Source organism: Cinclus cinclus, chromosome 2 (genome assembly GCF_963662255.1).
Source record: "Cinclus cinclus chromosome 2, bCinCin1.1, whole genome shotgun sequence".
Lineage (NCBI taxonomy): Eukaryota > Metazoa > Chordata > Aves > Passeriformes > Cinclidae > Cinclus > Cinclus cinclus.
The window spans coordinates 88284487-88301163 of record NC_085047.1 but is presented as its reverse complement, the minus strand read 5'-3'; the positions used below and the strand labels follow the sequence as shown (position 1 = coordinate 88301163).

Genomic DNA, 16677 nt, shown 5'->3' with positions numbered 1-16677 from the left:
TGTGTGGTTGTTCATTTCAATGTTAATGTGTAACCAAGAGCTATGTTAGACCCATATGATTTGTGTCTTATGTTGGGAAAGTCGTGAGTGTACTGCTAAGTTTGACATGATTGGGGAATTATGTCAAAACTGATTTTTATTAGGGGGAAAAAAAGAGTTGTTTATACTAAATCCAGTGTGAAGTTCATAAAACAATGATTTAGACCAACACTAGGCCATTGTATCCTGGGGTGGATTTACATATCATGTGTGCTTTTGATCTGCAACACAAGCACTCTAGTTCTTCACTGAATGCCAAGGTCTGTTCAGAAACTCGACCACCACACCAGAACTGTTCCACTTTAACATAAAGCCTCCTCTTATTGCCCAGAAAGCAGTGTGACCATACAGCACTTCTCATATGTGCCTGTCAGCCCACAACACTAGCATAAATGGCCTTTTAATCAAGCTCCTTTGTTGTCATACTGTCAGTGCAGCTGTGCCCGACTGAGGGAAGCCTAGGACTGGCCAGATAAATGGATCCTATTGCTACTGAACAAAACAGATACAGTGCTTTACCAGTAACATGGCCTGCTCCTGGAGCAGCTGCTGCTGTAGAATTTCCAAGTGCCGCTGCTCCTCTTCTAGCTGTCGCCTGATATACTCCTGTCACATAGAAATTACCCAGCAATAAATTTATTCAAAAGGAATGCATCAGAACCCCCTGGGTGGAACACCACACACTACTTCCCCAGTTCAGCTTTAATGAGAAACGCACTTCAGGATGGATTAGTGCCTGCAGAACAATTTGGGAAGCCCTGCCTCCTGAGCATTAGATTTTGGCCCCTTCTGTTCTGAAATTTGCACTCCTGCAAATGTTGCTGGCACAGGCCAGAGCTCATTTATGTATTTTGGAAGTGGTTTCAAGAAGCAGCAAAATGCACTTGAAGGTTTTGGGAAGTTAAAACACAGCAAGTCTGACTCAATACAGCCAATACAAAGTCACATGCAAGTTGTAGTAAACATTAGTGTGTTGCACTGGTGCGATGAACTGTTAGCAACAGCTAGAGCCAGGCATAGTGTAGGCAGAGCTGGAGCAAGCTCCCCCAAATGGGCTCTGCCAAGTGCACTGGGACCTGCCCTGCCGAGTCTCCCCTGCCGCCCTCACCAGAAGCCTCTCCTGAGCAAACACTGCCAGCCTTGCTGAATTATGCGATGGTTATGACACAAACAAACATCCACCAGGAAACAGATATTAGACCAAACTCGCTTGCTCCTGCCATCTAGCCATTTCTTCACCTGCAGCCTCAACGGGTCAAGACATTTACCCATCACCTCACCTACCCCCTACAAGAAGTCAAACTCTGAAGCACCAAACCCAAGCTGGTAATAACATCCTATCATGCAATTAATGGAAGTATGCAACATGTGCATGCGCACACACACAAGCACACGCACACATTTACAGTGTATGCATAAAGAAATTAATGGATCAGTGATACAGTGATGGGAGTTATAGAAAGTCTTGTGACAGACTGATGAGATACACCATACTGCTGTTACGCACATTGGCTGAGCCACAGTTTGAGTTAACAAAAATTCTAAAAGGGAACATGTCTTTTCTTCTGAAAAAAAAAAATAATGAAAATTCAGAGTGGTTCAGCTTGGCCACACCAATTAACCATTTGTCATTACTGGCACTGTGCGTAATTACAATTTCAACAGTTTAAAAAGCAGCTGGGGGAATACCCGGTGTCTGCCCAAAAGCAAATTGCTATGCTGTAATTAGAGATTTTCCATATATTTATTCCCATTGGTTAGTCTTCTCTCCTTTTGACTCAAGAATCTTTGAAACATACACAAACACAAGGAAATTTCCCAGTAACACAATCATCAGTGATCTCAAAATAGTGAATTTATGTACAAAAAAATTAAGGTATGTCAGGCCAAACCCAGCATATCTGAAGTTAATGGGAAAATTTACAATCAATCCGCCTCTAGAACATAAGTTTTGGCCCTTTATTTGCAATCAGTATTTTGCAGTACATGCACAGTAAATAAAGCCCTGATTATCACCTTGATTAAAGTTATTAAAGGATTTTAAAACATGCAGATTTCATGCATAAATATAGCAGCTGAATTTCACAGTTTAACAAGTTTCTCAGTTGTACTTTGAATGTATTAAGGCACACTGGCATAACTTAAGATGTACTTGTTGCCTGAATGGGTATATTTGACTGATTTTAAAGAGAGTAAGAAGGGAAATTGCATATTGAAGTTTTAGGATGGAAAATCCTCTGCAGCTCAAAGATTCCATCTCAGATTCAGAGTGTTCAGAGTTCATGCCAATGACCAATTCTGTGTGCCAGAAGCTGACACGTAACAGAGCTGCCCTTCTCTTGGGAGACCTTCTGAACAGAGGCATGTCCTGCAAGAACCACTGATCCAGCATGACAAGCCTAGAAACAGTTTTCAGCGCCAGTGATGATTTTGCCAATTCTGGTGATTTTAGTCTGGCCCAGGGGCACGAGCTGAATTTAGAATGAGTACAGCAACAAGACCTCTCTTTTTGAGAGAATACTGAGGCTGCCAGAATTTTCCATAAAGCCCTACAATCCTATGTTAGTGCACTTGCTGTCAAAAACAACGAAGATGAAAGAGTTAGTGTTATGTTGCCTCTAAGCTGATTTAGGCTTACTACTTTTTAAAAAATTAAATTAGAAGAAACAAACCTATTACACATATATCTGTATCATGGACTCACCTGCTCCCTTTCTACCCTCCTCTTTTCCTCCTCTGCTCTTCTTCTCTCTTCCTCCTCCTTACGCCTCCTCTCCATTTCTTCCAGACGTCTTTTTTCCTCCTGTTCTCTCCGCCTTTGCTCACGCTCCTGCTGCCTTCGAGCTTCCCTTTCTCTTCTTTGTTGCTTCAAAAAGGGAAAAGCAACCACAGAGTTTTACTTTTGTTGTTATCAAAGAAAGAGGTGGGGTTGTTTTCTATGGTGAAGAGCGGGATTTACCAGGACTAGCAAGCTCTGCAACAGAGTGACAAAATATTTTATGCAAGTGTTCCACCAGGAAACTAAACTCATACCCAGCACACATCTATCCCTAAAAGCAGCCTCACTTAGTCTCTCTGGTTTCTTCATGAACACACAGAGAGTCATGTACCATATTCCTGATGACAACCGAGATGTGGAAACTCACTCCTCTCTTCAAGAGAGGCTAACAGAAATCCCAATCTTCAAACAACTGTTGAACTCAGAGGTGACAATTTTCTTGACAACAATCTACTTGTTGTCAAAAGGGAATGATCAGCCCTACTGAAACAGCTAACTCAAATGCCAGCTACCTCAACTTTCTGTAAATAGCTTGTCTCTTACAACAGTTGCTGGTCTGCTAAGAATTTTGTAGTGTTGGCCCAACAATCAAGCTTAATTTAATGCACTGCCCAAAACTTTGCCTAAGTGAGAAGGAAGGCTGACCAACAGCACCTCAGCTCCTCCCAGAACATCAAAAGCACCTATACGTAAAACAGGAAAAGCAGCTGAAGTAAGATTTACACTTACACAGATAAGCTTCCACACATGACCCAAATACAAACTGGTGCTGATTAGGTGTGCTCAAGCCTGCAAAAAGCCTGGAAAACAGCTCTAGAAAGCATGAACTGACTCATTTATGTCTGTGGAGCACCATGTATGACTTCAGGGAAGACATTTAAAATGCCCATATAGTCGTGACCAATTCTTCCTGCACTTCAGCATAAGCATCCAGTTACTCCACCTACCTCGAAATCCCAGGCAGCCTCCCACAACTGCTTAAGTGTCAAAAAGACCCAGCTGTCTCCTGTTCAAGCATCAACTGGGAATATCACTACATTTACTTTCTTTATAGGTTTCTATAACATGCTAAAAAATATGGAAGAAATTTAAACCAAAAAACAGCATACACAAATTTAATCCCAAAAAAAGAAATTAAAACCTACATTGGTTATTCCCTAACACATTTATGTTAAGGTCAATACTATCCCCGACTTCTGTTGAAGCAAAGCTGCCATAGATTTGCCTGTCTTGGGGCACTCCAAATAGTCTTGGCAAGAAACAGCACTCACACTTAAGCTTTAATTTGGGTTCACAAATCCAGCTACTGGTGTGACTTCCATAGCTGTGCTCAACTGAAAAAGCAAAGGCCAATCTACACTTGTCATGTTACTTTGTGGGATGAGCTTTCTCTACTTGGAACATTTTCCTGCATTACTATGAAGTAACCGAAATATCAACAGCCTTTCCATCTTCTGGGATCTATACTAACATGATAGCAGAAAAAAAACACCAGGAGGGAAAAGAAGGATAGGTCTTGGGGTTTTCTGAGTTTCTCTGCCAAGAGAAGTTGTGGATGTCCCATCCCTGGCAGTGTTCAAGGCTAGGCTGGATGGGGTTTTGAGCACTGGAAGGTGTCCCCTGCCCATTGCAGGGGAGTTGGAGCTGGATGGTTTTAAAAGGTCCTTCCTACACAAATCATTCTGTGATTCTGTCAATTAGTAGCACTTAAATAATACAGGCTGCTTTCCAATTCTCTTTCATTAATTACAGTTTGGGGGAAGATGTGACTTTCCTGAAGACCACTGTTGAAATACACCCATCCTGGCCCCCCTTCCTGGCCCACAGTATCATCCTGGATTCACTACCACCTTCCTGTGCCACAAGACAACAAGCCTTTTTATTCCCCCACACTTTCTGTATCTTCTCACAGCTTCCTTGCTCTTGCATCTCTTCTAACTAAATCCATTTACCAGCCTTTTCACTTGTGCTTAAGCCAGCTCTCTTCAATGAATGTAGATATAAAAATAGCAAAAGTGCTGCAAGGCACCTACGGCACGCGGTGCATTTCATAGGTTTCACTGCTTCCCCTCCCTCATTTATTAAGCACTGTAAAAGGATTAAGCAGGCACTTTTATTTCTGAATATATGCATCAGTGCCAAGCAATTTCTACATTTAAGTCAATATATTCAGGTCCTTCTTGGCTAATCAAGTCTGACAGGCTTTTGTTTAAGAAAACTAAGATATGAAGTACAATAATTCTGCTGCCTTAAGGATGCAAGAGACAGCACACTGCTGACTGGTTAATATAATATGCACATTTATCAACTCAAACAATATTGTGTTGACATTGTTAAGTGGATATATTGCAGATCTCAGGATGGCATCATTCTCACTACAAGGAAGACAGGCAAATTTGTCACTTCTTGAATTAATTCAGAAGTATTCAGCAATAATTATAAATAACTGAACATAATATGAGGAAAAATAAGCTACAAACTGATTAAGAGAGCCAGTTTCCCATGGCAGCACAAAACAAACAAAATCAATTGTCAAAAGACGAGACTTTTAATGAAACCTTGATCCAAATATTTAACTCAGCACATCAGTAGATATTTATCACCCAGCAAAAGAACAGGGGGAGAAAAAGGATTTAAGTCAAATCTCACAAATGTGCTACTGTCTATGCACTGAAGTATGCAGGGAGATCAGGTTACTCAGTATCACTTCCACCTTCCCATCAGACACTGCCTCAGCCTCCTGCCAGGTGAATGGGAAGGGAGGTACCCAGCACTGCAGGAGCCTGCACAAAAACATTGCATGATCCCCTTATTCCCAGCCCTACCTGTAAAAGGAAGGTTTCACTTCCTTTGCACGTGGTCTTTGAAACCTCAGCATCAAACCAGTGGTCACTAACAAAGGGAAATTTACTTTTAACACATCTAGGGAGAGGAAACCTACAGTGACAACCATCTCTTGGGTCCTAGTCCACATCTTGTCAAAGCAATGCCAAAGTTGTTTGGTAGCCAGTTGGGTTGACCCAAGTGGCTTCAGAGCAAGCCCTGTAGCTGACTTTCTTGCATCCATCTGTTGGCACAAGGTTGCCTTCCTGACTGGCTCTAGCAGCTCCTCCAATGAGTACACCAAAACCCTGATCACTGTGCTCCTTAGGCTTGCCCAAAGGATAGGAGAGGGACAGGGAAAACCATTAATTAAAACCAATGTCATACTTCTGCATATAAAAATTTGCCTTCTAAATTTAGTTTGCATCACTGTCAGATACTGTCATTTTTTGTCACGCACTACAAAAAGGGCCTGACATAAAACACTGCTGTCCAATAAACAGCAGGTATAGATCTGTATTCCTGAACTTAAGGATGAATATCCAGATCTTCTTTAGTTCGGTATGGTATTACCAAGTTTCTTGCACATGTCAGAAGAAAAGCTTATTTCCAAGGACTGTTCCCAAACTGTTAGCCCGAAAATAAGGCAAGAACTCTTCAAAAAAAAAGTCAGACATACCAAACCAGAATTTTGACAGAGCCCATACTGCCTCAAATTACTGCATTTCACAAAATGGGCATTTACTATACAAACAACACTAAAAAAAACCCACAAGGAAAATACAGTGTCAATACTCTGGCTCCTTATCTGGCTTTAGGGTGCAATAACGATAATCTCATATGGAACCTGACATCTCCAAACTGTCCATGCAGTAAAGCATGATTTACCAGGAGGGGGCAATGCAACTACACATGCAGTCCATCTATACCAATGAATTCAGGCCCTCGTCCATACAGTGAAATGCTCAAGATAGATACAGATCCTTTAATTTTGAATTCCTAAAATATTATTACTGTGTCTCATATTCAGAAGAAGATTGATGATACCTATATTCATTATTTCTTTCACAAAGAATTAGGTAGCCTGGTATCAGCTTAGGGAGAGAATCGGCAAGATTAATGAAGAGATTTTTGCATTATCCATACTGGAGATAAACCAGAAGTAGAACTTCTTACTCAGTACCAATCCAAGCTGCAAGCAATTCAAGTTAAATAGGTAAGAATAAGCTCTCCCACTGTAAAAGAAATAAAGCCCTGGCAAAAATTGCCTGCAGGCACACCTACATTAGCATCTTGGTTCAGATCAGGAGTGTTCTTTTGAAGTGAATCATCCAAACATCTCCACTTATCCAGTTTTGTTTCGTATTTTGAGGATGTCTTGGAGTGCCAACCACACCTTTTGGATGAAATTAAAAAGGCTGATGCACTCCAACCACAAGCAGGCACAGAGTCTAGACCTCAATGAGTCCAAAGGAATTCCTCCTCTCTTTAAACACACGGAGTCTTCAGGTCCTCAGCACTTTAATTATTGTGCTCCACAGTATGCTTCTACAGGACTGTACTACTTGCCAGTGTAGCTATAACCTACCACTTCAAAAACATCCATCTTAGGTTCTCATAACCAGGGACAGAGACACCATTTAATGACACGATCCTGAACTGCAAAGGTCCAAAGAGAATGGGATTCCACCACAGCCAATTTTGAATTTCCTGAGCCAGACTCAATTTTGCAAAATACAAATTAAAAATGCCTTCTCATACCCAGCAGTTGTCTCCATGCTGCTGAACAGAATCACAGAATCACATTGGAACAACCAGGAACAGCTCAGACTTCTCGTTTAAACTATCTAAACACCTACATAGCTGAAAGTCTTTATATGTCTTTTAAAGGAGGGTTGGGGGTAGGACAAAATCCCCTTCCCAAAATTCTCAAGTAATTTTCTGTAGTTTGACCACATGTCATTTTCACCTCCTCAGTAACACACAAACTACAAGGCTCATGCAACAATAACTTTTAGAAGTCACCTATATGCCTTTTAAAAAGTAATCTTTTTTCTAATACTGCTGAGAATTACAGTTTTTGGCAGATGTCCTAAACACCGTTCCTGTTACAGTCTCGGTCAAAACTGTCTAGGCTCTGTGCCAGCATTGTAAGAACAAGCCTTCAATTTTAATTTAGGAAGTGGGGAGGGGGGGAAGTATATGCAGCTTATTCAGGAAGATTATCTAATGCATAAAATTATACCAAAGAACATTAAATAAGTATATGCATACATATTTTACACAAGCAAAAATTACAAGAAAGCAAGTCTGGTAAAAATATCAACGATTTATGAACACCCCAAGCTTCAATGCCTGACACTAATCTTGACTCCCAATACCAAGGGAGTCTTCATTGTTTACTGGCTTCATCAAAACAGGGGGGTGAGTTAAGGACAAAGTGACAACATTTAAATATTTTGGCCTTCAATTGTGTCACAACGTTGATGTTTATCTAAATTTGTGTCTACCACCCTTCCCCCATCTGAAAGATCTTGTTTTGGCTGCAGTTTTGTTAAAAAATCGCTTGGGATAATACATTTTTCCAACACAAGATCCAATTAACTAAGTAGGATTTTTTTGAAAGCTAAATGTGAGTCATTTTTTAAATGCACTTGATGAACAATATGCCCACACCATCACCTGTAAAAGGAAACTTTTGTAACTCACCATTCCTATTTATGCCTCCAAGGGAACCAGGCAGAGGTTACAGACCCATTCAAGGTAAGAAGCTTTGATCTTACATATTTTGCATGTTTTACCATGCAACCTTATTCAGTAATACAATCTACATTACATGCTGTCTTGTGGCTGTGGAAGCTGTCAGTCTTATTTTGGATTTTAAAAATCAGGACTGATTAAACATAATTTTCAGGTAACTGCCTTTTCTTTATGCTTGCTCAATCAGTTGTAACTGCAACGTCCCCAAAAAGTTCAACCCATGAAGGGAAAATTGTGCATTGCTTTGTTTCCACTACAAGCAGCAGCAGCAGCTCCTTTATTTTAAAAAGAAAATCCAGATTTTAAGAGTTGCACTGATTACTAAAGTTAAATGACCTAGATAATTTAATTGTAATCCTCCTCCTCCTCCTCAACAAAAAATACTGCCTGCAGAACCTTAGAGATTAAAGGGGCATTTAAAAGAAATCATTGACTCCCATATTAAGAAAAAATTGAGTGGTTAAGCAGTAGCTCAACTTTTGCCCACCTTTGACAATATCAACATTTTATTTCAGATTTTCCTAGTATCTTTTTTTATTACTTACTCGCCCCACAAACAGTCTAAAAACAGTTGGAAGTGCTATGAGGTTTATCTTGGCATTCTCTGAAGGGTGGGGAAGAAACATAAGAGAAATGGGGTTTATATGGCTTCCTCTCATCCCTCCCGACGGATTCATGTGTGGCTGAATCTTAGCTACCAATCCCTCCTTATAGCAGCACTAAACTCATTTGCACTTTGGAAGAGAAGGATAAGGAGCATAATGTGACCTGGAAAGGTATTTGGAACTTTGTATTACTTGTTATGCAAACAGGTCACGGGATGCAAATCAACATTTGGTCCTGGTTGCATCCTCATTAAACGCTACCAGGATTTGGAAAACCAGACTGGGTGTAGTTTTTCCATCACTGCTAAGTGAAAGGTTGAAACAGACTCAACCAAGAAGTCATTTAAGGACAACTGGAATTTGACCCTGCACTTCCTGAAGAGCCAGAGGATTGGTTTCACTTCAGCTCTGTGTCATACCCAGCTCTGGCCTGAAGAGATGTTTTGAAATCCTCCTACATGTGAAGCCCACAATGCATATTCCATCTACATATATATATGTATGTATGTATAAATGCACATGAGCTCTTAGGAGGTGAAAAGTATGACAGGACAATACTGTCCATGTATATTCACTTCCTTTTATCTTCCAGTAGTGCACAGAAATTTCATACTTCATATGCAATTGCATATCACAAAAGTATGATTTACATATTTGTAATTCCTGCAGAATTATAATTTTAACACTGATATACAAAACATATTTATAGTTCAACATTTAAAGGCCCCTTCCAATCCAAATAATTCTATTATTTTATGGTCTAGGTGGCTTTTAGTCATTAAGCTACTGTGCATGAGAAAGCAACACATAAAAAACAGGCTTCTATCTATGAATGAGAGCCAAACACAGATGTTTGAGAAAGATGTTTGAGCTTTAAAGGGAAATCTGAAAAATGTTACGGTCCTCAAAAAAGTACTCCTGAAAAGTACACCTGGGAATAATTTCTGTCTCCTCTTCTCTACAGCTACCTAAGCCTAGACAGAGACCAAGAAACAGCCTCTTCCCTAAAAAACACTTTCAAAGAACCCAGCTCTGGCTCCTATTGTCTTCATAGGAGCTGCTGGATATTCAAATGCTTTGGAAGGTATCTTTTATTCCAGTAGTCAAGTATGGATTTAAGTGCTTTGCTCTGCATTTGCAAGTGGATTTTCACATGATGCTTTCTTCCCCGAGATATCCAGGGCCTACAAGGACTTATTTTTAAATGGGTGCAGGAATAGGAAACAAAAGAGGGAAAGGGGGGCTTCTGCTCCCCAAACTCCAGTCTCCTGTTTCTACCTCTTCTAGCCGCCTCCTCTGCTCCTTCTGCTGCTCGATGCGTTTCTGCCTCTCTGCCAGCAGCTGCCTCTTGTACTCCTCCTGCTCACGGAGCTGCTGCTCCTGCAGCAGCTGCTGTCTCCGAAGGGCCTCAGACCGTTCCTTGTTTTCCTGCTGCAGCCTCAGGAAATCACGTCGGAGGGTTGATTCTCCAGGCACATTGACAATGGAACTGCAACAAAAGGAAGGTAAAGCCTTCTGGATGATAAAGCCTGATGGGCCATTAAATACCTTGGCCAAAGCAAGGGAACATTAATAAAGTATATCATGATGTTAAAGTTTAATCTCATTTCTTTCAGAGCAAAGACACCAGATGTATGTCATACACACGCTCTCAGTGGAAGGCGTGAAATGAGGCCAAGCAAAGTAAGGACGAATGCTAACATTGTGGAGACCCTGATCAGTCATATTTGCCATAAATCTCCTTCCATCCAGAGTTTGTTGGCTCTAAGTCATAGGAAGGGGAGCTTTCAAACCCTTAATAGTCACAGCATAGGTATTCAAACCCTTTGAGTGGCTTCTGCATTCACTTAATAAGAGACAGAAATTTAGCATGCTGGTTTATAATCACAGACCTTTAGACTTGACATGGACTGCCCAAAGCCATCCTAAAAGCAATTATTACCTTGGCTCTCCTTCTTGTTCAGGCACTTCCTCCTCTTCTTCCTCACTTCCACTATATTCATACTCCGTCTCATCTAACAGGAAAGAAACAAAGGCCTGAATAGTACTTTAATTTTAGGGCAGTGGGGAGTTGCAGTAGCACCTCAGTAAACCAGCTCCTGTCCCCTTCAGTTAGATCTATCACAGATTTAGAATACAGAATTCATTCGATATATATAAGCTCATCTTCCCAGCAGCACAGTGGTTTGGAGAAGACTTCCAGCAAATTCCCTGAACAACACCAGGCTTGACATGTAAGACAAGACACCTGGAGAACTTCAGCACCACCTGAATAAGGAAAAAAGGCTGCCCAAAAGATTTGCTTCACAGCTCTTGTGACGGGTTATTTCCTGTGAGTCGGATTTATGGCATCATTCCAGGAAATGAACCTACCACAGACTAAAGAAGGGAAAGGCATATATGCCAATATCCTCCTAAATACTGTTTAACACTTGTATGGAAGAGCCAGTGGCCAACAAGTGAGCAAATTTATTGTATCAGAAAATACAGCACTTGAAATTGATACTTCCTCTTTAAAGGACAGGACTAAATGAAGACTTCTGACAGGAAAACTATGAATTAAAAAGAATTTTTTAAGGATTTGGGCTATAGGGGCTTCTCTCGGGGTGGGTATTTAGAATGCAAAGCAGGACAAAAATAAGCATTTTTGACAACAAAGACCTGATTTTTAGAAACTGCATACCTTTCTCTCCTCTCTTCTTCCTGGTCCTGTCTATATGGTCCTTAAGTTGGATTCGCACTTGCCTTTCATTTGGCTGATCACGTATAAAGGGATGTTTCAACAACTGTTCTGTAGAAGGTCGCTGCATGTAATTCTTCACTAGACAACCTTCTATAAAGCTGAAAAACTTTTTTGACCTGAGAAAGCAGGAAGGAGAAAATAAAACAAAGCAAAAGATGAGAGGTAAAACTCAGCTGAAACATTTTTTCTGCTCTTCCTCAAATTCATTTCCTCAGAGAGCATCATGTCTCAGAGGACAGTACAAGTGCTGCCTGGAAGAGTACCTTCTAAACAGATCTGAGTGCATGCTAGCTGAGCATGGGGCTGGAGTGACACAGGGCTGGAGGGATACAGGGTGACATAAACATACTTGGAGTGCTCAGGCACAGCCTCACCGTAACGTGCCCTCTTTCAGAGGTATAATTGCTCTGAAAGTCAGGATCTATGAGTGAGGTAAATCATGTAAACTCAGCCCAGCTGCTTCTGGATCAGAGCTGGATAGAATCCAGCCTGCTTGGAGCAGAGGCAGGGCAGCTCTGGTGTGCCTCCACCTACCCATGCTACAGACAGCCATACCCAAAGTCAGGAGAACTGTGTCTGCCATTCTCCTGACACAACCAGCTTTTGCATGCACCTGGGCTCACAGAGTCAGATCTGCCAGAATTAAATTATTTTAGATTATTTTATTTTTTTACCTTAAGAGTGACACACAGGAAAATTTTTACAGAACAATAGGTGGGTGTTGGTCAGTGTTGTCTGTTCAACACAGTCACTTTGGGTCAAATTCTCCCTGATGAAATTTAAAAGCGTGAACTAAACTAAACCCCTCCGGCACACAGCATAAAGGGACAGGGTATGGGAGTTAGCTAAGCTGCAGCACCACCTTCCAAAATTTGCACTTCATTTGAACCCTTTAAAGAGGAACTCTCCAGAAAGAAGTTACAAGCGACCTGCCAAAATCCAATAGTGGATATACTCAAAACTGCAGTGAGGCACTGGAACAGGTTGTCCAGAGACGTTGTGGATGCCCCATCCCTGGAAGCATTCAAGGCCAGGCTGGATGGGTTTCTGAGCTACCTGAACTAGAGGATAGCATCCCTGTCCATGGCAGGTTTGGAACTAGATGATCTTTAAGATCCCTTCCAAACCAAGCATTCTATGATTATTCCACAACTTTGTCATCATTTGGCCTACCTGCCACTGAGCACATTATCAAAACAGTCGAGTGACAACAGCACTGCCTTGAACCAGAGCTGCTTTTTAATTAATAGGAGCTCTCAACCTGTTCCAGTGCTTGGAGAACAAACATCCTGATTACACAGTTACGAGTAAAAACAATTATTTCCATCCATCAGTTCACTTCGCCATTGCAAAAAAGAAAGGCTGAATCCAACATAACTTGGTTGTTCAGATTTTTTTATTCCTCACACCTGGAATGCTATTATTTCACATAAAAAAGTTAATGAAAGACTAATGCAAATGTTGTATATGCATCTCTATTCCCTTAATATATGCAGAAGGCAAGTAAGAGAGAGCGATGCCTTGACAGTATACAAGTGCATAAATAAGTCAATCCAGGTAAAGACCAAGCTCAGCAAGCAAGCCAAGTTTATACTATGTTGATATTGAATACACAGTCAAATCACTTCATTATTTTGACAGGACCACAGCATCCCATGATCACATTCAATCTATAAGAAACCTCTTTCTAGGGAGTATTTTTGTTTCATATGTGCCAGTAGTAACCAGTAACTGGGAGGAAATCCTCTGATACTAATGGATTCTTCTCAGCTGGCAAGAAGCAGGCACTCAATTCCAACGGTTTACAATAATTATAGTAAAAGCCTTCATTAGTTTTAATAGCTCCTTTCTATTTAGCAACTAGAACACCATAGTACTGTTCTGTTTCTGTGTTATGATACATCTGAGAAAACATACTGCCTATTAAGAGTGCTGCAGGAGTTTGTATTTTTGTATTTTAAATCATGGATCCATTTATCACCTTAATACAGATGCTGCTCGATCAAAAAAAGGAAGAAAAGCTTGGTATTTATTTTCATACAATTTGAGATGGAATTTCTCTAGGACAAACAGAACTAAATAATGCAGACATTTTATTTCATGCTCTGATTCAGAAGCATGAAAGATAACAGAGATTTTTGCTAATTTAAATTGCTTTACAATTCTGTGAAAGGGGTAACAAAACAGTATGCAATATGAGAAAACTTTGTGCTACACAAGACTACAAGCAAGATATAATTAATACATACCATTTCTTGGACTTTAACCGTGGGGGAGGGTTCCTGGGTATCAGAAAGAGTGCCCTCATGGGGTGCATGTCACAAAGTGCTGCAGGGAAGAAAACAAAACCACACAGAGACATACAGACACAGGTTTAGTTCCTTTCTGTCAGTGCAGTGACTTCAGCTTCCACAACCACTCCCACCATCCCAAATATCCATGCAGCAGGTGCAGTCAGCAACACAGCTAAATGGAATTAGCCCAAAATGACAACAATTCCATAGCTCCATATGCCAATGGCAGCCCAAAAAGAGAAAGAGATTAAAGCATGGATCAACCTCCAGAATCAACCAAGATGGGAATATCTGAGCATGGTGCTCCTCCAGCCTCAAGTCATCTGAGTTATTCTCCAGTTGATAAAATATTGAGAGATTATGATGGTGGAAGAGAACAATGAGAGTTACTGTTTCATACCATCTTCCCTCTACCTGTCCTTCTCTCCCATTATGGAAGGTGCTGCATTTTTACTTTCTACACCTGGGTATTTTCTTTACCTCACAAGGCATGGTATTTTCTTTTACCCCTGGGAGGGTATGTATCACACAAAAGCATTGCCTGCAGAACTGAAATGCAAACCCATAACTTTTGTCCAAAGAAGTTCTGTTTGTTTCAGTGGACATTTAGTGGGAGTCCAGGATCAGTGTTGGACAGCTTTTCCTCCTGTTCCTTAGCAAAGCAACATGGCAGAGCCAACACAGGGAAACAAGGGAACAAAGAGAGAGGCAACCCAAGAATTTTTTTAACCATCTTCCTATGTTTGATCTCTTACACCCTCAGTCTCAGCCTGAGTGATCACTGCAGGATGAGGTGACATTTACCACACAAGAGAAATTCAGGAGAAACAGACTGATGCAAAGAGAATTCTGTCTCCAAAAATAAGGGGCCACAATCTTGGCAAAGAAGTCCCTCAGATGCCAATGGATCCCTGCAGACCATCAAACACAGAGATGGACTCTTCAGCTGCCACTGGAGGAGGAGATAGGGCCCATGTACCAGAGAACAAGAGCTGTTCAGCATTTACAGAGGATCTCTGCTTACTTCTAAAATGCCCCTCATGATTTTACATGAAGAGGGGCCAAACTCTGCTTTGGTTTAGAAATGAACAAAATATTATCATCCAATTCTAGGCTTACAAAGCCCACAGGTTTTCAATTGAAAGTCATATAGGTAACCCAATGTGCTGAACAAAAAGGTATGGCAAAAAGGAGGTAGTTCACTACAGTGCTGGCTGAAGTGTCCTGGGAGCAGCTCTCACTTGGACATTCATGCAAATGTGCAATTAGGAAGGAAAAAGGAAACAACTCCAAACTATCAGGCCTCCTAAAACAAGACCATTGTGATTTCATTTTTAAATCTGACATTAAAGTCAGTACGAACAACAACAAAATCAGGCAGCAGCTACAACGAAATGACCAATTTTTAGCTGGAAAATATCAGTACTTTATTTCAACTTGATTATTTCAAAGACATTTCAAGCTGGGCAGTGTTGTGGTGGTAGATTTTTATGTGCAAAAAAAATTAACCCGCTCTTAGGTGCCCTAGGCTCTTATTTTTTAAATACAGAGCTCCAGCTGAGGATGAGGACAAGTATATTTGCAAGTACAATAAGGACTTTCATTAAAAGTATCATTAGAAGTCAAAACAAGACTAACACCATGCCTAATTTCTTTTCTTTTCAAAAGTTTCTGTCCTCCTCACACATTTGCTGTTTGCCTTTATATTCTGAAAGAACTATGTGAAAGGAAAAGACCTATTAAAAAGTTGGGCATTTTTGGTTTCCAGGTTTTCCTCTTAAATCCAAACTAACCAATAATGACCCCCTGCTTGAGAATACCTAAGTTCAGTGCTTTGTCCTGAAGAAGGATTTACAGTTTAAGCCATGTCACTGCTAAGGAAGATTAACACCACCCACTGATGAGTGGAAACAAAAGGGGAAGCAATGTTAGCATTATCCAGACGGACAGAAAGCCAACATAGAAATAGCAGCTACAAATGCTTTTTTCATTAAGATCTGTTTCCTCAAGGCCCCACTGACCCTCTCCCCAGCTGAGGTTTCAGTATTCCAGGCCAGTCCATAGACAAAGTGGGACACAACTCCAAAACACAATATACTACCCATAGGAAGGAAGTCAGACACTCGATTAGCTTCCAAATATTCCTGCTATAGAAATTAAATTACTGCAGTCTGCACTGTAGTGTTCAAACACAACCCTATCTTTATCAAAAGCATTGCTATTTATGAGATTTGATATTTATAGAGCAGGCAAAACCAAGGAGAACAGAAATAACATGGGGATACTTTCAGAAACCTCAAAACTAGGTTCAGATTACAACCAGCATGGCCCAAGTGTATGTTTCAGCCTTAAGGAGCCCACTGGAGAAGCAGAGGTATCACTTACGGGGAGCTCCTTCTGCCATCTCTATGGCCGTAATGCCGCATGACCAAAGGTCACTCTGCAGAAAAAGAGACACACCAGATGTTAGTAGGTGGATTCACCATTCACACAGTAAGAGATTACTATTTAGAGAGGCCCTGTAGGTGAGACTGAAACCAAATACCATGGCTATTTAAATAATGTAAGCCTCTGTTATCTTGTAACTGTATAATAAAATCCTACTTTTCACATAATACATATGTATATGCAGAA

General features: G+C 40.7%; 1 protein-coding gene across 28 annotated transcripts in view; it reads right to left on the bottom strand.

Moving 5' to 3' along the window:
• The window catches only part of MAP4K4 (mitogen-activated protein kinase kinase kinase kinase 4), a 163872-nt gene that overhangs the window by 33440 nt on the left and 113755 nt on the right, over positions 1–16677 (bottom strand). For 27 of the 28 annotated variants that reach the window (XM_062487889.1, XM_062487893.1, XM_062487888.1 and 24 more), the window contains exons 8-14: positions 16429–16483; positions 13999–14077; positions 11690–11865; positions 10949–11021; positions 10285–10495; positions 2744–2905; positions 559–645 (exon numbers count right to left, since the gene is read on the bottom strand). In XM_062487889.1, the coding sequence (XP_062343873.1) occupies positions 559–645; positions 2744–2905; positions 10285–10495; positions 10949–11021; positions 11690–11865; positions 13999–14077; positions 16429–16483 (843 nt within the window). The remainder of the gene's footprint in view (positions 1–558; positions 646–2743; positions 2906–10284; positions 10496–10948; positions 11022–11689; positions 11866–13998; positions 14078–16428; positions 16484–16677) is intronic. The other variant, XM_062487897.1, reaches the window with a different exon arrangement.